Source organism: Mobula hypostoma, chromosome 3 (genome assembly GCF_963921235.1).
Source record: "Mobula hypostoma chromosome 3, sMobHyp1.1, whole genome shotgun sequence".
NCBI classification, from domain to species: domain Eukaryota; kingdom Metazoa; phylum Chordata; class Chondrichthyes; order Myliobatiformes; family Myliobatidae; genus Mobula; species Mobula hypostoma.
The window spans coordinates 227,787,846-227,811,251 of NC_086099.1; the positions used below are offsets into that span (position 1 = coordinate 227,787,846).

General features: G+C 46.4%; 1 protein-coding gene across 2 annotated transcripts in view; it reads left to right on the forward strand.

Moving 5' to 3' along the window:
* LOC134344596 (uncharacterized) overlaps positions 1-23,406 on the forward strand; it is a 159,271-nt gene that overhangs the window by 44,491 nt on the left and 91,374 nt on the right. For both annotated transcript variants that reach the window (XR_010017467.1, XM_063044680.1), the window contains exons 8-12: positions 867-1,026; positions 4,667-4,892; positions 9,494-9,706; positions 11,701-11,904; positions 13,491-13,672. Coding sequence is in view for 1 of the 2 variants with exons in the window: in XM_063044680.1 (XP_062900750.1) it covers positions 867-1,026; positions 4,667-4,892; positions 9,494-9,706; positions 11,701-11,904; positions 13,491-13,672 (985 nt within the window). In the remaining variant the exon portion in view is untranslated. The remainder of the gene's footprint in view (positions 1-866; positions 1,027-4,666; positions 4,893-9,493; positions 9,707-11,700; positions 11,905-13,490; positions 13,673-23,406) is intronic.

Consider the following 23,406-nt stretch of genomic DNA (forward strand, 5'->3'; position numbering starts at 1 on the left):
ATCCTCTCGTATCCCCTTCTGCCTATCACCTGTTCAGCTCTCGGCTCCATCCCTCCCCCTCCTGTCTTCTCCTATCATTTTGCATCTCCCCCTCCCCCTCCAGCTTTCAAATCCCTTACTCACTCTTCCTTCAGTTAGTCCTGACGAAGGGTCTCGGCCTGAAACGTCGACTGCGCCTCTTCCTATAGATGCTGCCTGGCCTGCTGCGTTCACCAGCAACTTTGATGTGTGTTGCTTGAATTTCCAGCATCTGCAGAATTCCTGTTGTGGGCGTTCATGTTATTTTTTGGGGTGATATTCTGTCTCATATGGCTGGGAAACGGTTTTTTGGCGGGTTTTTTGGAGGAGAGACCGGGAGTAAGACGGACATGCTGGGAGTGGTCTGGTTGATCATTTTGGGTGGTCCTGAGCTGCGAGTGGAGGGGGTCGGAGTGGATTGCAGGGTGAAGAGAGAAGGTCCCGAGCTCCAACTGTGTGCACCAAGAAATTGAACTTTGATAAGTCTGGCGCCTTTTTCTTTTCCTTTTGTATTGTATCTCTATTAATCTCATAGTCCTAGTAAGATTTATAAAGTGTAATCTGTAAAATGTACGTTGTGTGTTGGCTGATGATTGATGTTTGAGGCTGAATCAGGTGGCATTGCATAGCAACCGGGAGACACAGTGGGGCAGCGGACAAGGTTTCCCCTAGATAAATACGAGCCAATATAGCTGAGCGTTATACTCAGATTATCGTTGACACAAAGGACACATTTCACTCTGTTTTGATGTACGTGTGACAGATAAACTAATCCAAAGTGTTGCTACGAATGGTGTACATCTGAGATGGGGTGATGTCTTTAATACGATGTTTTTCCTTTTTGCCAGAGTGCGACACGGGTTTTGTCCCACCATCACTGGTGCATTGCTGGGCTAAATCCGACGAGGACATCAGCTTCCAGCTGAAGGAGTGCAGCCTGCTGCTACGGGACATCTCTGAGGCGCTGGAGGCTGAGGGGGTCGCTGAGCAGCACGTGTCTGAGTGGAGGTGAGAGCCTAGGAAACGGCCACAGTCGGGAAGAGTTTGTGGTTTGGGCTCTGTGTCTATGCACGGATGTGCTGGAATTGGAGAGAGCCCAGAGGAGGTTCACAAGAACGATCCTGGAAATTAAAGGGTTAATCTGGGAGATGTGTTTGATGTTTCCAGGCCTATATTTGCTGGAGTTTAGAAGAGTAAGGAGGGGAGACCTCATTGAAACCCTATTGAATATTAAAAAGCCTAGATAGAGTGCCTGTGGAGAGGATGTTTCATATTGTGGGTGAGTCTAGGACCAGAGGGCTCAGCTTCAGAATAGAAGGGTTCTCCATTAGAACGAAGATGAGGAGGAATTTCTTCATCCAGAGTCCATGAATCTATGGAATTCATCGCCATCGTTGGCTGTGGAGGCCAAGTCATTGGTGTGTTTAAGGCAGAGAGAGATTCCTAATTGGTCAGGAGTTGCACGGAGAAGGTAGGAGAATAGGGTTTTTTAAAAAATCAGGCATGATTCCATAGTGGAGCAGAATTTGCTCCTCAGTCTTGTGGCCTCATGGCAGCAGCAGAGGATGTTCGTCACAAGCTGCCTCTGTGTGGGAGGGAACGTTAGCAGCCTACAGGTGAATTACAAACAGATCGGAAAAAAACATATCATCTCTGACATCTGCCCAGAAATTTGTTGTTTTGTGGCACCGGTACAGGGCAAGACATTAAAAAACAGTTACAAAAATAAATAAAGGTGCAGAAGGGGATTATCGAGGTAATGCATCAGAATCAGGTTTAAAATCGTTGGTATATGTGGTGAAATTTATTTTGTTGCGACAGCGGTACACAGTAATAGTAAACTATTAAGTTACAGTACTGTGCAAAAGTTTTAAGCTGGGGTTCGTAACAATTTTGAACAGTACTGTATTTGTCAGCAAGTTTGTAAATCTGTCAGGAGCAAAGGATGTTGGGAATGGAGAGGGTGGCGCACCGCGGGAGGGGTATGGGACAGGTGGCAGAGAAAGAGTGCCAGGGAGGGTGGGGTGGTACAGGTGCAGACACACCCAACCCTGAGACACCAGGCAAGGGTATTTGATTCCAAACAATTGGTTTATTGATCATTACAGAATGTCTCTCTGGTGCTTCCCACTCCCTGCCCTCTCCCTTCCCCTTTCCCCAACCATGATTCCCCTCACCCAGCCCCCTTCCCACTCCCAGTCCATAATAGAGACCCATATCAGAATCAGGTTTATCATCACTCACATGTGTCATGAAATTTGTTTTTTTTGTGCTATAGCAGTACAGTGCTATATTAAAATTACTACAGTACTGTGCAAAAGCCTTAGGCACTCTACCTATATATTGGGTGTAAGACTTTTGCACAGTACTGTACTTATAGTGCCTATAAAAACTATTCACCCCCGCCCCCCAAAGTCTTCATGTTTTATTATTTTGGAACATTGCATCTCAGTGGATTTAATTTGCCTTTTTTTGACACAGCTCAACAGAAAAAGACTCTTTTGTGTCAAAGTGAAAACAGGTCGCTACAAAGTGATCTAAATTAATTACAAATATAAAACACAAACTAATTGATTGCATAAGTATTCACCCCCTTTAACATGACACACCAAATCATCACTGGTGCAGCCGGTTGGTTTTAGAAGTCACATAATCAGTTAAATGGAGATCACCATGTGCAGTCAAGGTGTTTCAATAGATTGTGGTAAAAATACACCTGTATCTGGAAGGTCCAACTGCTGGTGAGTCAGTATCCTGGCAAAAATTACACCATGAAGACAAAAGAGCACTCCAAGCAACTCCACGAAAAGGTTATTGAAAAGCACAAGGCAGGAGATGGATACAAGAAAATTTCCAAGTCACTGAGTATCAAGTTGATCATTGAAAAATGGAGAATATGGCACAGCTATAAATTTGCCTAGAGCAGGCCGTCCTCAAAAACTGAGTGACCGTGCAAGAAGGGGATGAGTGAGGGAGGCCACCAAGAGACCCATGACAACTCTGGAGAAGTTACAAGCTTCAGTGGCTGAGATGGGAGAGACTGCGCGTACAACAACTGTTGGACAGGTGCTTCACCAGTGGCAGCTTTATGGGAGAGTGGCAAAGAGAAAGCCACTGTTGAAAAAAAACTCACCTGAAATCTCGCCTAGAGTTTGCCAGAAGGCATGTGAGAGACTCTGAAGTCAGCTGGAAGAAAGTTCTGTGGTCTGATGAAACCAAATTTAAGCTTTTTAGCCATCAGACTAAACGCTATGTTTGGCACATCATCAAAAACACACCATCCCTACTGTGAAGCATGGTGGCGGCTGCATCATGCTGTGGGGTTGGTTCACTGCAGCAGGCTCTGGAAGGCTTCTGAAGGTGGAGGGTAAAATGAATGCAGCAAAATACAGGGAAATCCTGGAGGAAAACCTGATGCAGTTTGCAAGAGAACTGCAATTTGGGAGAAGATTTGTTTTCCTGCAAGACAATGATCCCAAGCATAAAGCCAAAGCAACACAGGAATGGCTTAAAAACAACAAAGTTAATGCCCTGGAGTGGCCAAGTCAGAGTCCGGACCTCAATCCCACAGAGAACTTGTGGCTGGACTTGAAAAGAGCCTCCTGTGTGACTGTAAGTCAGGTTCTTGATCCAGGGTCTTATCTGAAAGAAGCCATAGTAATCTCGTCGCTCTGCGTTATTGGGCCCAGTCTCTGCAAAATCATGGGCACATCTCTTACCCCGCCACAATGATGCCTGCTGTCTCACGAGAATGACCCCCGGAATGAAAGGTTTAGCGTATGAGGAGTTTTTGAAGCTCTGGAGAATTGTGAGCAGTTTTGGGCCCTTTATCTGGCACTGGGGAGGGTCCAGAGGAGATTCATGAGAGTGACCCCGAGAATGAAAGGATTAACGTATGAGGAGCGATTGATTTCTCTGGGCCTGTTCTCACTGGAGTTTAGAAGAATGAGAGGGAATCTCATTGAAACCTATCAAATATTGAAAGGCCTAGATAGAATGGATATGAAGAGGATGTTTCCTATGATGGGGGAGTCCAGGGCAAGAGGACACAGCCTCAGAACAGAGAGATGTCCATTTAGAACAGAGATGAGGAGGAATTTCATTCGCCACAGGGTATTGAATCTGTGGAATTCATTGCCAGAGACAGCTGTGGAGGCCATGTTATTAAGCATATTTAAAGCGGAGGTTGATAGGTTCTTCATTAGTCAGGGTAAAAAAGGTTGCGGGGAGAAGGCAGTTTTTCTTCCTTCTCCCGTCTGCGTGAGATGTGGGACATTTGAGAGACTTTGAACTTTACTGTGCTCATGGACTTCTTCATCAAGTTATGGTATTGTTGCACTGTTGTATCTATATGTTATAATTATGTGGTTTTGTTAGTTTTTTCAGTCTTGGTCTGTCCTGTGTTTTGTGATAGCACACCAGAGGAAATATTGTATCATTTCTTAATGCATGCATTACTGAATGACAATGAAAGAGTCTTCATAATCTAAAAGGCAGGAGAATGGGGTTGAGAGGGATAATAAATCAGCCATGATGGAATGGTGGAGTTGATGGGCTGAGTGGCCTAATTTCACTCCTATGTCTTATGACCTCTGCTGTACCTTTCTCAATACTGCTCCCTCTCTTCCTTGTCTCGCCCTGTCTAAAGGGAACAGATAAAGGAGCTGCAGGAACAGACAGTGCCTCCTCTGACCTATGTGGCTGTGGTGGGAGACACAGGATCGGGGAAGAGCAGCCTGCTGAACGCCCTGTTAGACGAGGAAGGTGTCCTGCCCACGTCGGCCATGAGAGCCTGCACAGCCGTAGTTGTCGAGGTCTCCCACAACGCCAGCTCGCGCTGCTACAGGGCTGTCATAGAATTCTTCTCTGAGGAGGTGAGAGTGGCAATTTCCATGAAAGGTTCGTATCAACTGCACCAATAGACTGGAAAAGTTGTTTATTATTGTCACATAGAACAGTATAGGCCCTTCAGCCCACAATGTTGTGCTGACATTTTAACCTACTTCAAGATCAATCTAACCCTTCTCTCCCACATAGCCTCCATTTTTTTTTATCATCTATGTGCCTATCCAAGAGTCTCTTAAATGCTCCTAGTGTATCTGTTTCTACCACCATCCCAGGCAGGGCATTCCACACACCCATCACTCTCTGTATTTAAAAAAAAACCTACCTCTGACATTCCCCTACACTTTCCTCCAATCACATTAAAATGATGCCCCCTAGTATTAACCATTTCCATCCCGGAAAAAATTCCTGGCTGTCCACTCGATCTCTGCCTGTTATTGTATTGTACATCTCTATCCTGGTAGGGTGGAGATACGTCTCTACCAAAGGAGGTGTAAGGCACTCCTTCCCTCCGCTAGCCTGCACCCTTGGGCAAGGTGTTGCACCTGCTTAGCCCCCCCTCCACCGATCAGGGTGACGTGAAGCAATGGGAGCAGGTGGTGGACGGTCGTACGAGCAGCTGGTACACGTCACAAGTCCTGGTTATGTGACCACTGATGTCCAGTTGACAATCTCTGAAGAGTATTGATAATGACTGGGGTCACCTGTCTTGGAGAAACACTGCCCAGAAGAAAGCAATGGCAAACCAGTTCTGTAGAAAAATTTGCCAAGAATGTCCATGTTGTATGACACAGAACATACGAAAGAACGTACAACATAGAAATCTACAGCACATATCAAAGTTGCTGGTGAACGCAGCAGGCCAGGCAGCATCTCTAGGAAGAGGTACAGTCGACGTTTCGGGCCGAGACCCTTCGTCAGGACCAACTGAAGGAAGAGCTAGTAAGAGATTTGAAAGTGGGAGGGGGAGGGGGAGATCCGAAACCCTCCCCCTCTTGTCTTCTCCTATCATTTTGGATCTCCCCCTCCCCCTCCTACTTTCAAATCTCTTACCAGCTCTTCCTTCAGTTGGTCCTGACGAAGGGTCTTGGCCTGAAACGTCAACTGTACCTCTTCCTAGAGATGCTGCCTGGCCTGCTGCGTTCGCCAGCAACTTTGATGTGTGTTGCTTGAATTTCCAGCATCTGCAGAATTCCTCGTATTTAAATCTACCCTAGAAACTGCGTAGAATTACCCTACTGCATAGCCCTCTATTTTTCTAAGCTTCATGTTCCTATCTAAGAGGCTCTAAAAAGACCCTATTTTATCCGCCTTTTCCACCGTCACTGGCAGTGCATTCCACGCACCCACCACTCTCTGTGTGAAAAACTTACCCTTGACATCCCCTTGGTACCTATTTCCAAGCACCTTAAAACTATGCCCCCTCGTGTTAGCCATTTCAGCCCTGGGAAAAAGCCTCTGGCTATCCACACGATCAATGCCTCTCATCATCTTATACACCTCTATCAGGTCACCTCTCATCCTCCGTCGCTCCAAAGAAGAAAGTACTAGTTAACGTACTGAGACACAGTGTGAAATACAAACCATTTCATTACAACAGGGGCATTGAAGCATGAACATTGAAGAGACTCTCAGGTCGGTACATCCTGTAGATCCATTGAGGGCTCTGTAGGAGCCATTCAGCCCATTGGGTCTGCTGTCAGTCCCATTCCCCTGCCTCCTCCCTGTAACCTTTTACTCTGAATCTGTGCAGGCCAAGTCATTGGGTGCATTTAAAGTGGAGGTTGAAAGGTTCTTGATTAGTCAGAGAGTAAGAAGTCAAGAGTCCATCTTATTGTACTAGGAGGCCATTCGATACAACGGGGTAGATGCTGTCCTTTCTGTTCTTTCATTTTTTGTCACATGCATCAAGATACACAGATAAGCTTTGTTTTGTTTGCCATCTGCGCAGATCATTGCCAGGCAAAGGCATCGGGGAGTAGCAAGTGTAAAGCAAAAATAGAATGCGGATTCTGGTGTTACACTTACAGAGCAGGGAGACAAATAAAGTGCGAGGGCCATGACCTGGCAGACTGAGATTTCAGGGGCTCCTTGGTTAGTGTGGTGGTTAGCACAACCAGTGTCCCGGGTTCAGGTCCTGAACCCGGGATACTGGTAAGGAGTTTGTACGTTATCCCCAAGAACGCATGGGTTTCCTCGGTAAGCTCCCGTTTCCTCCCAGTGTCCAAAGACGAACTGGTGCTACACATGCCCTTACACTTCCTCCCTCACCACCATTCAGGGCCCCAAACAGTCCTTCCAGGTGAGGCAACACTTCACCTGTGAGTCGACTGGGGTGATATACTGCGTCCGGTGCTCCCGATGTGGCCTTTTATATATTGGTGAGACCCGACGCAGACTGGGAGACCGCTTTGCTGAACATCTACGCTCTGTCCGCCAGAGAAAGCAGGATCTCCCAGTGGCCACACATTTTAATTCCACATCCCATTCCCATTCTGACATGTCTATCCACGGCCTCCTCTACTGTAAAGATGAAGCCACACTCAGGTTGGAGGAACAACACCTTATATTCCGTATGGGTAGCCTCCAACCTGATGGCATGAACATTGACTTCTCTAACTTCCGCTAGGCCCCACCTCCCCCTCGTACCCCAGCTGTTACTCCTTTTTATGCACACATTCTTTCTCTCACTCTCCTTTTTCTCCCTCTGTCCCTCTGAATATACCTCTTGCCCATTCTCTGGGTCACCCCCCCCCGTCTTTCTCCCTAGGCCTCCTGTCCCATGATCCTCTCGTATCCCCTTTTGCCTATCACCTGTCCAGCTCTGGGCTCTATCCCTCCCCCTCCTGTCTTCTCCTATCATTTTGCATCTCCCCCTCCCCCTCCAGCTTTCAAATCCCTTACTCACTCTTCCTTCAGTTAGTCCTGATGAAGGGTCTCGGCCTGAAACGTCGACTGCGCCTCTTCCTAAAGATGCTGCCTGGCCTGCTGCGTTCACCAGCAACTTTGATGTGTGATGCTTGAATTTCCAGCATCTGCAGAATTCCTGTTGTCTGGTCGGTAGGTAGGTTGATTAGTCATTTTAACTTGTCCCATGATTAGGCTGGACAGTGTGACGTGGCTCGAAGGGCCTGTTCCACTCTGTATCTCATTAAATAAATGAATAGTTAATCTTTAATGTACAAGAGTCTGACAACAGTGAGGTAGAAGCTGTCCTTCAGCCTGGTGGTGGTAATTAGTAGAAGGATATTGTTTGATACACACAAATGATTTAGACTAGGATCTGGCTGGGCTGGTTAGTCAGCTTGCAGATCACTCCAAAGTCAAGTTTATGGTCACCTGCGCAAGTCCACGCGTAATGAAAATCTTGCTTGCAGCAGAATCAGAGCATCAGATAAGCAGCAGTAACTAGAAAGGCATAAATTATACAAATTATTACAACAAAACGCAATTAGACTTTAAAAAAAAGTCCATTTGAGTACAAAGTGGTGAAACTGTTCTTAGCGTTGCTAGACTGCACTGATAAGGGTTTTGCTGATTGTTTCAGGAATGTTTGAAGGGAAATGGTTGCATACCATCTTGGACAATGTCTCCCATCCACTACATAATGTACTGGTTGGGCACAGGAGTACATTCAGCCAGAGACTCATTCCACCGAGATGCAACACAGAGCGTCATAGGAAGTCATTCCTGCCTGTGGCCATCAAACTTTGCAACTCCTCCCTTGGAGGGTCAGACACCCTGAGCCAATAGGCTGGTCCTGGACTTATTTCCTGGCATAATTTACATATTACTATTTAATTATTTATGGTTTTATTACTATTTAATTATTTATGGTGCAACTGTAACGAAGACCAATTTCCCCCGGGATCAATAAAGTATGACTATGACTACTATGACTATTGAGCCTTGTGGTGTAGGACGTCAGGCCTCTGTATCTCCGGCCTGATGGTAGCTGCTAATAGATGGCACGCACATATATACATACAGTCACGTGGTCTGTCTCCCCGTCTCCCCGTCTCCCCATCTCCCTCATCTTTATTTAATGTTATTGGATAAGGAAGCTCTAAAGAATGAGTGGACAGGTAGTTTTAAGCACGAAACGTCAATAAAGGAGGGTGCCCACCTGATGACCCCGATGACGTACCAACCCTCCCTCCTTGTCACCACTCCAAACCCACTGCCAACATCGAGAGTGCCAACTTACCATAGGGATTGAAACATCAAGTCCTAGTAGCTCTGTCACTACTTAGATCTAGCATGTTCAAAATTCTGCTAAACCTTTCACCTTGTACCGTTGATGCTTTGAGTGTTGTTCTCTACAGAACACTGTCTGCTGTCTCTTCTGCTCCTTGGTCTTAATCCCATCACCCCTGCTGGACAATAGGCCACTGACAGCAGCTCCCCAGAGTCCTCTGTCACGGGCCTCTCCTTCAATCTTCAAGGTATAATCCTTCGAAGATCCTTCCTCTCTCGGAGATGAGGTTTTTGGAGCTCTGGAGTTCCTACGAGAAGAGGTTGTTATCGCCATGCCCAGCCCGGAATTGGGACTGTCCGTGGTGGAGTGCCGCAGTGCCTGATCGCACTGAGCCTCCCCGGCGTGTGCTAATGACTCTCTGTCTGCCCTCAGGAATGGAATAAAGAGCTGCTCGCGCTGCTCAGTGACATGACTGACAAGAAGGGGCGACTGAAGAAACGGCGACCGGACCCTGGTTCCGAGGCCAGTGTGGCGTACAGCCGTGTCAAGGCGGTCTACGGACGAGTTCTCCCGTACCCAGAGCTAGCGCAGATCCGGGAAGTCACCCAGTACCTGGGGACAACAAAAACCATCAGCGAAGTGCAGGTGGGTGAATGTTTTCTTGGCCTCTGTGCGCTCCCCACTAAATCATTCAGAGTCTTCCTTCCCCAACCAGCCTCTCTCCAGTCTGTGCTCAACATGTCCCCCACTACATCATCCAGTCTTCCTTCCTCAACCAGCATTGGTCCGCTCTGTGCTCAACGTGTCTCCACTAATTCATTCAGAGTCTTCCCCAACCAGCCTCTGTCTGCTCTGTACCCAATGTGTCCCCACTAATTCATTCCGAGTCTTCCTTCCCCAACCAGCCTCTGTCCGCTCTGTACCCAATGTGTCTCCACTAATTCATTCAGAGTTTTCCCCAATCAGAAGCCCTGGGTGAACCATGAGATCTGAAATCTGCTGAGAGCCAGGTCAGAGGCAGTCAGGTCTGGAGACCGAGGAAGTTACAGGAGGTCTAGGTACGATCTCTGGAAAGCCATCTCATGGACGAAGTGTAAATTCCGGACCAAACTTGAATCAATGAGGGATGCTCAACCGTTGTGGCAGAGCTTGAATACTGTCAGCTCCTATAAAGTTAAATCAGGTGACATGGGAGACAGCAGTTGTGCAGTTGGATCCTGGAGACCCCAGTCAGTTTGGATTGGCAACAACATCTCCTCCCCGATCTCCATCAGCACAGGTGCACTACAAGGCTGTGCTATGTGCTTAGCCCCCTGCTCTACCTGCTTTACACTTCTGACTGTGGCCGAGCACAGCTTCAATGCCATATTCAAGTTGCAATGGCGCCGCTGTCGTAGCTGAATCAAAGGTGGCGATGACTCGGTATATAGGAGGGAGAATGAAAATCATTACAGCAACCTCTCACTCAATGTCTCCAAGACCAAGGAAGTGATTATTGACTTCAGGAGAGGGAAACCAGAGGCCAGTGAGTCAGTCCTCATCAGAAGTGGACAGGGACAGCAACTTTGAATTCCTAGATATTCCTGGAGAACCTGTCTTGGGACCAGCCCGTCAATGCAATTATGAAGAAAGCACGGCTGCACCTCTACTTCCTTAGGAGTTTGTGAAGATTCAGCATGACTTTGACGAACTTCTATAAACACACAAAATGCTGGTGGAACGCAGCGGGCCGGGCAGCATCTGTAGGAAGAAGTACAGTCGACGTTATAGGAAGAATAGGAAGAAGTACTTCTTCCTATAGATGCTGCCTGGCCTGCTGCATTCCACCAGCATTTTGTGTGTGTCGCTTGAATTTCCAGCAGCTGCAGATTTTCTCGTGTTTGTGTTTTTACACAAGCTTCTATAGATGTGTAGCGGAGAGTACACTGACTGGCTGCATCACAGCCTTGTCTGGAAACACCAATTCCCTTGAATGGAAAATCCTACAGTAAGTAATGGATACGGCCAGTCCATCATGGCTAAAGCCCTCCCCACCATTGAGCACATCTACACAGAGTGCTGTTGCAGGAAAGCAGCGTCCATCATCAGAGACAGACCCCACCCAGGCTATCCTCTCTTCTGGCTGCTGCCATCGGGAAGAAGGTACAGGAGTCTCAGGACTCACACACCAGGGTCAGGAGCCATCAGGCTCTTGAACTGGAGGGGATAACTTCAGTCCACTTGCCCCATCAATGAACTGTTCCCATAACCTATGGACTTGTATTCAAGGTCTCTTCACCTCATGCTCTCTATATTTATTGCTTACTTATTATTATTATTATTATTATTTTAGTTTTGTTGTTGCACGGTTTGTTGTCTTTTTGCACACTGGTTGTTTGTCCGTTTCTGTTGTGTGCGTTTTTTTTACTGATTCTGCTGTGTTGCTTATATTTACTGTGAATGCCCGCTAGAAAATGAATCTCAGCATTGTATGGTGACGTAAACGTACTTTGATAATAAAGTTACTTTGAAATGAGCTTGAATTTGGTATCTTAAAACTTCTCTTCACACACTGGCTGTTGCCGCCTTGTGTAGCTCTGAAGTCTGATCCGCCGGCCTTTATTTTTTTAACTTGTCTCTGTGCCCTCGCTCACCTTCAGGTCAATGATTTCTGCTCCAAAGTGCAACCCTACATTGACTCCCGCAACGATTCCTCAAACAGCAGGGGTGGAGAGTTCTGGCCCATTGTCAAGAGGGTGCGTGTCCAAGTGCCTAACTCGCCAGTGCTGCAGACTGGCGCGGTCTTGGTTGACCTGCCCGGCGTCAGGGATTCCAACGCCGCCAGGAACTCCGTGGCCAAGGAGGTGAGTGGCTGAAGCCCCTGCAATCAACTGTGGCTGAGGGTTAGGACGTGGGTGTGCGTGGGTCATATATAGGCATGTAATGCTGAGGCTTCATGAGGCATTTGGAGTATTGTGAACAGCTCTAGGCCCCTTATCTAAGAAAGGATGTGCTGGCACTGGGGAGGGTCCAGAGGAGGTTCACAAGAATCATCCCAGGAATGAAAGGGTTAATGTATGAGGAGCATTTGATCACTCTGGGGCTGAACTCAACGGAGTTTAGAAGAATGCAGGGGACCTCATTGAAACCTATTGAATATTGAAAGGTTAAGACAGAGTGAATATGGAGAGAATGTTTCCTATAGTGAGAGAGTCTAGGACCAGAGGGCACAGCCTCAGCACAGAGGGATGGACCTTAAGAACAGAGATGAGGAGGAATTCCTTTAGCCAGAAGTTGGTGAATCTGCAGAAGTTGTTGCCATAAATGGCTGTGGAGGCCAAGTCTTTGAGTATATTTAAAGTAGAAGTTGATAGGTTCTTGATTAGTCAGGGGTCAAAGGTTACAAGGAAAAGGCTGGAGTCTGGGATTGAGGAGGGAAATAAATCAGCCATGATTGAATGGTGGGGCAGTCTCGATGGGCTGAATGGCCCAATTCTGCTCCAAAATCTTGTGTTCTTATGGTCTAAAGCTTGAGATGATAGACGTGTGTACACCGGTCTCAAACCCTGAGGGGCAGGGAGGAGGCGTGGGTGTTGGCTGTTAGCCCTCCACAGTCTGTTCGTCATATTCACACATCTCCTACTGGGTCTTCTCTTTCCACTGTCCCACCTGCCCTACCCACTTCCCTTACTTGGTTCCATGCTCCGTCACCTTTCTCTATGAGATACCATCTTCTGCAGTCTTCTGTTGCTTCCACGTAAAATATCCACCCTCCGTCACCATTCCCACTCTCCCCTCCACTATCTGCCCATGGACTATCCTCACCTGGATCCACCCATCACCTGCCAGGTCTTGCTCCATCTCTTCCCTTCACCTCTTTCTTATATCATTCTCTCCCCTCTACTGTTCAGTCCAGATGAAGCGTCTCGGCCTGGAACGTTGACTGGGCATGCCATTCATGCAGATTATTTCACCTTGTCAGAGCACTGAGGTAGTGCAAGGGAAAGCAGTGACAGAGTGCAGAATGTAAACACGAGATTCTGCTAAAGAAGGGTTGTGGCCAGAAACGTCAACTGTTCATTCATTTCCATGGATGCTCCCCGACCTGCTGAGTTCCTCCAACATTTTGTGTGTGTGTTGTTGCGGTTTGCAGATTAAACTGTTACACTTACAGAGAGAGAGAGAGCAGTGCAGGCAGACAATAAAGTGCAAGGCCATAACGAGGTAGATTGTCAGGTCACCAGTCCATCTCAACGTTCTAGAGGACCACTCAACAGTGGGGTGAAAGCTTTCCTTGAGTCTGGTGACACGTGCTTGGGAAGGGATTAGCTGTTTGTGCATTCATTTGCCAGGTGGAAGGTCGAGGACCTGAACGTCCCTTTTGGGGGTGAGGGCCGCGGGTTGTGACCTCGGACTAATGGTGACTCCATTGTACTTCTCTCAAACTCAGTACCTGAAGACGTGCAACGCGGTGTGGATCGTTGCCAACGTGACCCGAGCGGTGGACGACAAGACGGCCAAGGAGACACTGGATGAGAGTCTCCGCAGGCAGCTGCTAATGGACGGTCAGTTTGGCTGCATCGCCTTCATCTGCACCAAGACCGACTCCCACAATGTCACTGAGATCATGAGGTACGGGCCGGGGCCACGCTCAGGGGGCAGGGTTGACCGAAAGCGTGTGGTGTGTGCCACGACACCGAAACAAGCCCTTCAGCCCATTTAGTCCATGCCAAGCTGTCATTCTGCATAGGCCTTCCACCCATGAACTTACCCAAGCTTCGCTTAGATATTGACCAAATCCACAACCACCACTTTCACTGGCAGCTCGTTCCACACTCTCACCGCCCAATGAGTGGTATCCCCCAGATTCTCTTAAATATTTCGCCTTTCACCCTTAACCCATGACCTCTATCTCACCCAGTTTCAGTGGAACAAGCCTGCTTGCATTTACCCTATCTATACCCGTTATAATTTTGTATCCCTCCATCGAATCTCCCCTCATTCTTCTACACTCGAGGGAATAAAGTCTGAACCTATTTAACCTTTCCCTGTAACTCTGGTCCTCAAGTCCCAGCAACTTTCTTTTACATTTTCTCTGCACTCTTTCAATCTTACTGTCATCTTTCCTGTAGGTAGGTGACCAAAAATGCACACAATACTTCAAATTAGGCCTCACCAATGCCTTGTACAACTTCAGCATAACATTCCATCTCCTGTACTCAGTACTTTGATTTATAAAGCCCACTGTGCCCTGAGCTTTCTTTACAACCCTGTCTACCTGTGACACCACTTTCACAGAATGATGGATCAGCATTCCCAGATGCCTTTGTTCTACCGCACTCCTCAGTGCTATGCTACTGACCACGCAAGTCTTGTCCTAGTTGGTCCTTCCAAAGTGTCACATCTCACACTTGTCCGCATTAAATTCCATCTGCCGTTTTTCCATCTGGTCCAGATCCCGCTGCAAGCCATGATAGCCTTCCTCACTGTCCACTACACCCCCAATCTTGGTGTCATCTGCAAATTTGCTGATCCAGTTAACCACATTATCATCCACATCATCGATACAGACAACAAACAACAACGGACCCAGCACCGATCCCTGCGGCACTCCACTAGTCACAGGCCTCCTGTCAGCAAGGCAATCATCTACTACTGCTCTCTGGCCACTCCCAGAAAGCCAATATCTAATCTAATTTACTATTTCATCCTCCATGTAAAAGACTAGACTAGATTGTAACAGCAAGGGTGGGATATTGAGGCTTTATAAGGCATTGACAAGACTGCATGGAGTATTATGGGCAATTTTGGGCCCCTTATCTAAGAAAATAAGTGCTGGTATTGGAGAGGATCTAGAGGAGATTCACAAGAAAGATCCCAGAAATAAAAGGGTTAACATATGAGGAGTGTTTGGTGACTCTGAGCCTATACTCACAGGAACTTAGAAGAATGGAAGGGGATCTCATTGAATGGCTCTGACAGAGTAAACATGGAGAAGTTATTTCCTATAATGGGGGGAGTCTAGGACCAGAGGACAGAGCTACAGAATAGAGGGATGTTCTTTTAGAACAGAGATGAGGAGGAAATTCTTTAGCCAGAGGGTGAGCAATTGGTGATCCCTAATCAGACCGTGACTGTCAAGTACTTGTACATCTTGTCCGTTAGAATACTTTCCAATAACTTCCACGCTACTGACGTCAGGCTCACTGGCCTACAATTTCCTAGCTAATATTTAGGGACTTCCTTGAATAACACTAGCTATCCTCCAGTCTTCCGGTCCTCACCAGTGGCTAAGGACGTTTTAAATATCTCTGCTGGACCTCTGCAATTTCTGCACTTGCCTCCCATAAGGTCTGAGGGAACACTTTGTCAAGCCCTGGGAATATATTCACCCTAATTTGACTCAAGACAGCAAGTGCCTGCTCTTAGGTAACCCAAATATGGTGCATAACCTCACAACTACTTTGCCTCAGCTTTTTAGACTCAGTGTCCATTTCCCAAGTATAAAGGGATGCAAAAATAATCCATTTAAGATCTTCCCCATCTCTTTCGGCTCCATTGAGTGATGACCATGGTGATCTTCGCATGGACTAATTTTCTTCCTTGCAATCCTTTTGCTCTGAATATACAGTACCTGTAGAAGCCCTTAGGATTCACCTTCATCTTGTCTGCTAGAGCATCTTAATGCCTTCTTTTAGCCCTCCTGGCTTCTTTCTTAAGTGTTCTCTTGCATTACCTATAATCCATAAGCACCTGTCTATACCTGCTATGCACCTCCTTTTTCCTAAACAGGGCCTCAATATCTCTTGAAAACCAAGGTTCCCAAAACCTGTTATCCTTGCCTTTCATTCTGACAGACACTTGCATGTTCGGCACAGCATTGTGGGCCGAGGGGCCTGTATTGTGCTGTAGGTTTTCTATGTTTCAAAACACTGTTTTCTCGGAAGGTGGACACAGAGTCTATAAGAGTGAGGCAAAACAGAGCCAACTTCATGGACCCTGTACAGATGGCAGAGGAGGAGGTGTTTGCTGTCCTGAGGCAAATCAGGATGGGTAAATCCCCAGGGCCTGACAAGCTGTTCCCTCGGACCCTACAGGAAGCAGGTGCAGAACTTGGTGGGACCCTAGCAGAGATAGTTAAATAGGATGAGGTAGTAAATTGGATTAGACATTGGCTTTGTGGGAGAAGCCAGAGAGTGGGAGTAGAGGGCTGCTTCTCCGACTGGAGGCCTGTGAGTGACGGTGTGCATCACAGGTAGATAGAGTCATAAAGAAAGCTTTTGGCATATTGGCCTTCATAAATCAATGTATTGAGTACAGAAGATGGGATGTTATGTTGGAGTTGTACAAGACATTGGTGAGGTCTAATTTGGAGTATTATGTGCAGTTTTGGCCATCTATCTACAGGAAGGATGTAAATAAGGTTGAAAGAGTATGGAGAAAATTTACAAGGATGTTGCTAGGCCTGGCATACCTGAGTTAAAAAGAAAGGTTGAATAGGTTAGGATTTTCTTCCTTGGAACGAAGAAGATTGAGGGGAGATTTGACAGAGATGTACATAGAGAGGTATATACAGTTGTGAGGGGTATACATAGGGTAAGTACAAGCAGGCTTTTCGACTGAGATTGGATGGGACTACAACTAAAGGTCATGGGTTAAGGGTGAAAGGTGAAAGAGTAATATGAGGGAAAACTTCTTCACTCAAAGGGTTGTGAGAGTGTGGAGTAAGCTCCCAGAGCAAGTGGTGCATATGAGCTCAATTTCAATGTTTAAGAAAAGTTTGGATAGGTACATGGATAGTCGGGGTATGGAGGGCTATGGTCCCAGTGCAGGTCGATGGGAATAGTCAGTTTAAATGATTCAGCACGGACTAGATGGGCTGAAGGGCCTGTTTCTGTGCTGTACTTCTCTGTGACTCAAAATTTCACTTTTGAAGGCCTCCCACTTACCAAATATACTTTTGCGAGAAAATAGCCTGTCCCAATCCACACGTGCCAGATCATTTCTAATGCCATCAAAATCAGTCTTTCTCCAATTTAGAATTTTAGCCTGAAGACCAGGCCAATCCTTCTCCATAATTAGGTTGAAACTAATGCAATTATGATCACTTTGTGTGTGAGCGTGTAGGTGTGTCTGTGTTGATCGGAGGTAGTGCGTGGATTGTTTTTTTTAAAATGTTATTATTTTATTGAGATACAACACAGAACAGGCCCTTCTGGGCCTTCGAGCCTCACCGCCCAGCAACCCCCGATTTAACCCAAGCCTAGTCATGGACAATTTATAACGACCAATTAACCTACCAACTGATACATCTTTGGATTGTGGGAGGAAACCCACGCAGTCACGGGGAGACCGTGCAAACTCCTGACCAACAGAGGCGGAAATTGAACCCCATTCACCTGTGCTGTAAAGCGTTGTGCTAACCACTGCACTACAGCGCCACCTGATATGGCCATCCTTGTGGGTATGTGTGTGTTTTTGTGTGACACACGCAAGTATGTGTATAGTGTGTGTGTGTGTGTGTGTGTGTGTGTGTGTGTGTGTGTGTGCGGCCCTCTGCGTATTAGGGCAGGGTTTAATTCTGTGAGGGATGATGAGGAGGATGGCGAGGGACTTGTGAGCCTGGGGTCCAAGTGGTTGCTGCCAGTGCTGTATTCTTGGGTCACAAGCAGTCAGAGGTTGGTGGAACTAGAGGGCTGGGGCATGGTCAAGTTGAATAAACAGAGAGAGGGTGGTGGAGTTAGAGGAAGGTAAAAGAAACAAAATTATAGACCATTTACCTAATCTCAGTGGTTGGAAGAGTGTTGCAATCCATTATTAAGGATGAGGTTCCAGGGTACTTGGAGACTAATGATAAAATAAGTCAAAGTCAGTATCATTTCTGTAAAGGGAAATCTTAACATAGAAACATAGAAAACCTACAGCACAATACAGGCCCTTCGGCCCACAAAGTTGTGCCGAACATGTCCCTACCTTAGAAATTACTAGGCTTACCCATTGCCCTCTATTTTTCTAAGCTCCATGTACCTATCCAAAAGTCTCTTAAAAGACCCTATCGTATCCACCTCCACCACCGTTGCCGGCAGCCCATTCCACGCACTCACCACTCTCTGTGTAAAAAAAAAACTTACCCCTGACATCTCCTCTGTACCTACTTCCAAGTACCTTAAAACTGTGCCCTCTTGTGCTAGCCATTTCAGCCCTGGGAAAAACCCTCTGACTATCCACATAATCAATGCCTCTCATTGTTATGTACACCTCTATCAGATCACCTCTCATCATCCGTTACTCCAAGGAGAAAAGGCCAGGTTCACTCAACCTGTTCTCATAAGGCATGCTCCCCAATCCAGGAAACATCCTTGTAAATCTCCTCTGCACCCTTTCTATGGCTTCAACATCCTTCCTGTAGTGAGGCAACTAGAACTGAGCACAGTACTCCAAGTGGGGTCTGACCAGGGTCCTATATAGCTGCAACATTACCTCTCGGCTCCTAAACTCAATCCTACGATTGATGAAGGCCAATACACCGTATGCCTTCTTAACCACAGAGTCACCCTGTGCAGCTGCTTTGAGCGTCCTATGGACTTGGACCCCAAGATCCCTCTGATCCTCCACACTGCCAGGAGTCTTACCATTAATACTTTATTTTGCCATCGTATTTGACCTACCAAAATGAACCACCTCACATTTATCTGGGTTGAATTCCATCTGCCACTTCTCAGCCCAGTTTTGCATCCTATCAATGTCCCGCTGTAACCTCTGACAACCCTCCACACTATCCACAACACCCCCAACCTTTGTGTCATCAGCAAACTTACTAACCCATCCCTCCACTTCCTCATCCAGATCATTTATAAAAATCATGGTCCCAGAACAGATCCCTGAGGCACACCACTGGTGACCGACCTTCAATAAAGAATATGACCCGTCTACAAAACCACTCTTTTAGAAGTTTTTGAGGAAGTAACAAGCAGGGGGGACAAAGGAAAGGCAGAATGTGTCATTTCCTTGGTTTTTCAAAAGGCGTTTGATAAGGCACCACACATGAGGCTGCTTAACAAGATAAAATGCTATGGCATTACAGGAAAGATGGCATGGATAGCGGAATGACTGACAGTCATAGGGAGATGAGAGAATAAAAGGCTGCTAGTGACTAGTGGTGTTCCTCAGGGGTCAGTCTTGGGATCGCTACTTTTCACATTGTTTGTGAAAGATTTAGATAATGGAATTGATGGCTTTGTGGCAAAGTTTATGGATGATACAAAGATGGGTGGAGGGGTGGTGCTGAGGAAGCAATGTGATTGCAGCAAGACTTACACAAATTGGAAGAATGGGCAGGTGGAATACAGTGTTGGGAACTGTATGATGATGTACTTTGGTAAAAGGAACTGTAGTGCAGACTATTATCTAAATGGGGGAAAAGACAATTAGGAATCCTCGTGCAAGACTCCCGGAAGTTTAATTCACAGGTTGAGTCTGAGGTAATGAAGGCAAATGAAATGTTGGCATTTATTTCAAGAGGAATAGAATATAAAAACAGGAGATAATGCTGAAGCGTTATAAGACACTAGTCTGGCCGCACTTGGAGTATTGTCAACAATTTTGGGCCCCATATCTCAGAAAGGATGATGAAATGGCAGAATGGACTTGATGGGCTGAATGGCCTAATTCTGCTTCTATGTCTTGCAGTCTTACGGAGTTGCAATGTAAAAGGTAGACAAAATTGAAAAGGGTGAATACAGGACTGAAGGTGTTGGTAAAAAATGAAATCATGTCATTAGAAAAAGGTGACATAGGGTCGGAAGGCACTGAATCATTGTGGATAGAGCTAAGGAAATGCAAGAATAAAAAAATCCTGATGGGAGTTGTGTACAGACCCCCCCCCAAACAGTGGTTAGGATGTGACCTACAAATTCCAACAGATGATAGAAAATGCATGCCAATAGTTACAATAGTTATGGGGGACTTCAACATGCAGGTAGATTTGGAAAATCAACCTTCAGGCCACGCCACCCAGGGATTTGTGCTAAGCTTATTTAGTGACTGCCTGCACAGGGTCCGACTGTGTGTACTGTGTTCTGCACCTCACACCTGGACTAACACTGTTTCGTTCGGCTGTATTCATGTTCAGGGTTTGCCAAGGAAAAGAATTTCAGGATGTATATTGTATACACTTCTCTGACATTAAATGTACCTATTGAATGATAATAAACTTGAACTTGATCAGAGCCGCGTCTGTGCCAGACAGTGAAAAGCAGCAGAAAAGCATTTAGACCAAAAAAACGTAAGATATAGCAGTAGAATGAGAGCATTTGGCCCATCGAGGCCTTGATAGAGTGGATGTGGAGAGGATGTTTCCAGTGGTGGGGTAGTCTTAAGACCAGAGGACACAGCCTCAGAATAGAGGGGTGTCCTTTTAGAACAGATGAGGAGAAATTTCTTTAGCCAGAGAGTGGTGAATTTGTGGAATTCTTTGCCACAGGCTGCTGTGAAGGCTAAGTCTTTATTTATATTTAAGGCAGAGGTTAATAGAGGGCATGAAGGGATACAGGGAAGGAGGTTGGAGCTGAGAGGAAAATTGGATCAGCAATGATGAAATGGTGGAGCAGGCTGTCTTTAGCCAGAGGGTGGTGAATCTGTGGAATTTATTGCCATGGACGGCTGTGGGTATATTTAAACTGGAGGTTGGTAGGTTCTTGATTAGTCAGAGCATCAAAGGTTACGGGGAGAATACAGGAGAATGGGATTGAGAGGGAAATGGATCAGCCATGATGGAAAGGCAGAGCAAGCTTGATGGGCTGAATGGCCTAATTCTGCTCCTATAACGTATGGTCTTGTTTGTCTCTGCACATTGGTTGGTTGTCAAGTCTTTGTTTCTGTACTGTATAGTTTTTCATAAATTGTATTTATTTTCTGTATATGCCTGCTAGAAAATGAATCTCAACATGCTATATGGTGATGTGTACGTACTCCGATAATAAATCTGCTTTAAATTTGATGCTGCGGCAAGAAAGCTGGGAAAAGTGCAGAGGAAATTTACCAGGACGTTGCCAGAAGTAGAGTTCTAAGTTACCGATAGAGTTAGAGCAGGCCAGGAATTCATTCACTGGAGTGGTGGAAAATGAGGAGGAGTGATTTTATAAAGTTGCATACAATCAAGAGGGGCATCGTTAGGGTGATCGAAGTTCAAAGTACATTTATTATCGAAGTGTGTATCTTATATATAACCTTGAGATCTGTCTCCTTAAGGGCACCGCAAAGCAAAGAAACACACTAGAACCCATTTATGAGAAGACTGTCAAACACCCAGCTGTGCAGAACAAAAAACCAAATCATGCAAACAGTAAACGTAAACAAGCCACAGTCACAAAAGTGAGCCCACGGTCATGGCTGGTGCAGGAGCCCGTTAGTCGCAGGCCACAACCTCAGTATAACGCAGAGACAAGTAAACCCCACCAAGCAGTGAGCTGAGCATCTTTCCTCCCTCCCCTCCCCTCCCACCCCAACACCCTGACCTGTTCAGTCTGGCCCGGCACCTAAATCGGCCAAACGGTGGGTCGTTCCTCACTCCCGAGCCCAGGCCCTTCCACTTTGATATGCTCCCAGGCCCAGGCTCTGCCACCTCTATTTGGCCTATACCAATCCTTTCCAATGTTCCTCACTTTTGGGCTCAGGCCCCACTGCCTGGACTGTGCCCCCCCCCCCCCCCGGTTCCACTGCTTCAAATAGCTTCCTAGTCCACTCCAGCAGCCAAACATTGTCCTGTTTCCCACTCTCATGCCCAGGCCAGGCCCCAGCTGTACACGCTACAACCCAACCATCCTGCACCTGTGAGGCACTGTAGAAATCACAGGCAGTTCAAAAGCTCAACTCCAAAAGAAAAGTTACAGGCTATTGATTGCAGAGTCTTTTTCGAGGAAAAGCGTGATTAATGAAGCAGTTAGTGGCTGCGTTTGCTACCAGCAAGTCGTCACTATAGTTCACCAGTGCCACCTTAAACCAGAATCAAAAACTATAGGTCAGAGTTTAACATGAGAGAATTAATAAGATCATGAGGGTCCACCGTCTCACCCAGAGGGTGGTACCTAGAGATGCCAGAGGAAGCGGTTGAGGGAGGGACATTAACATTCAAAAGGCTCTTGGACAGGTACATGGGTTGGAATGGTTTAGAGAGATATGCGTCAAATGTGGCCAATGGGACCAGCTTGGATGGAGAAAATTCAAAGTAAATTTATTATCAAAGTACTGTATGTATGTCACCATATACAACCCTGAGATTAATTTCCTTGCGGGCATTCACAGTAAATACAGAGAAACACAATAGAAACAATGAAAGACCACAGACAACAAGAAGGACAAACAACCGATGTGCAAATGACAACAAACTGTACAAATGAAAAATGAAGGAAAATTAAGCAATAAATATCAAAAAGATAAGATGAAGAGACAAAAGTGAGTCCATAGGTTGTGGGAACAGCTCAGTATCCCCTCTGGTTCAAGAGCCTGATGGTTGAGGGGTTCCTGAACCTGGTGGTGAGAGTCCTGAGGCTCCTGTACCTTCCCCCCGATGGTGGCAGCGAGAAAAGAGCATGGCCCGGGTAGTGGGGGTCCCTGATGATGGATGCTGCTTTCCTGCGACAGCACTCCAAGCATCTGGTTGGGCCTGTGGATGTGTTTCTGTGCAGTCTGACTCCGTGGTGTAGTTCAGGCTGCAGGCAACGGTGAGGTGAAGGAGTAGCACATTCAGATTCAGATCCTGACTCAGATTTATTTATCATCAACAAAGTGAAATCTATCATTTGCCTTAACAACCCAAGGATGTGCTGGGAGCAGCCCGCAAGTGTCACCACACATTCCAGCATCTATACCATGCTCAGCAGAACAACACAGAACTCAACAATTAAGACTGTTTAATGTCATGTCCAGAATACACTGTAAAGGAGTTACTCCTGATCCTATGCAGCACAAAAACCCACAGAAGATAAAAAATAATAAACAACAGTAAATGTAAACACACAAGATAGCTTGTATACACAGATTGTATGTCCATAAAGTGACACTGGCCACAGGAGTGTCTGTCTGTACGCAAGGTGACTCTGATAAAGTAGTGGTGGTTGAGGGTGTGGTGGGGTGGGTTAGTGGGTGGAGGTGTTGATCAGGTGCTGATGGCATGAACAATGACTTCTCTAACTTCCGCTAATGCCCCACCTCCCCCTCGTACCCCATCCGTTATTTATTTATATACATACATTCTTTTTTCTCTCTCTCCTTTTTCTCCCTCTGTCCCTCTGAATATACCCCTTGCCCATCCTCTGAGTTCCCCCCCCCGCCCCCTTTTCCTTCTCCCTGGGCCTCCTGTCCCATGA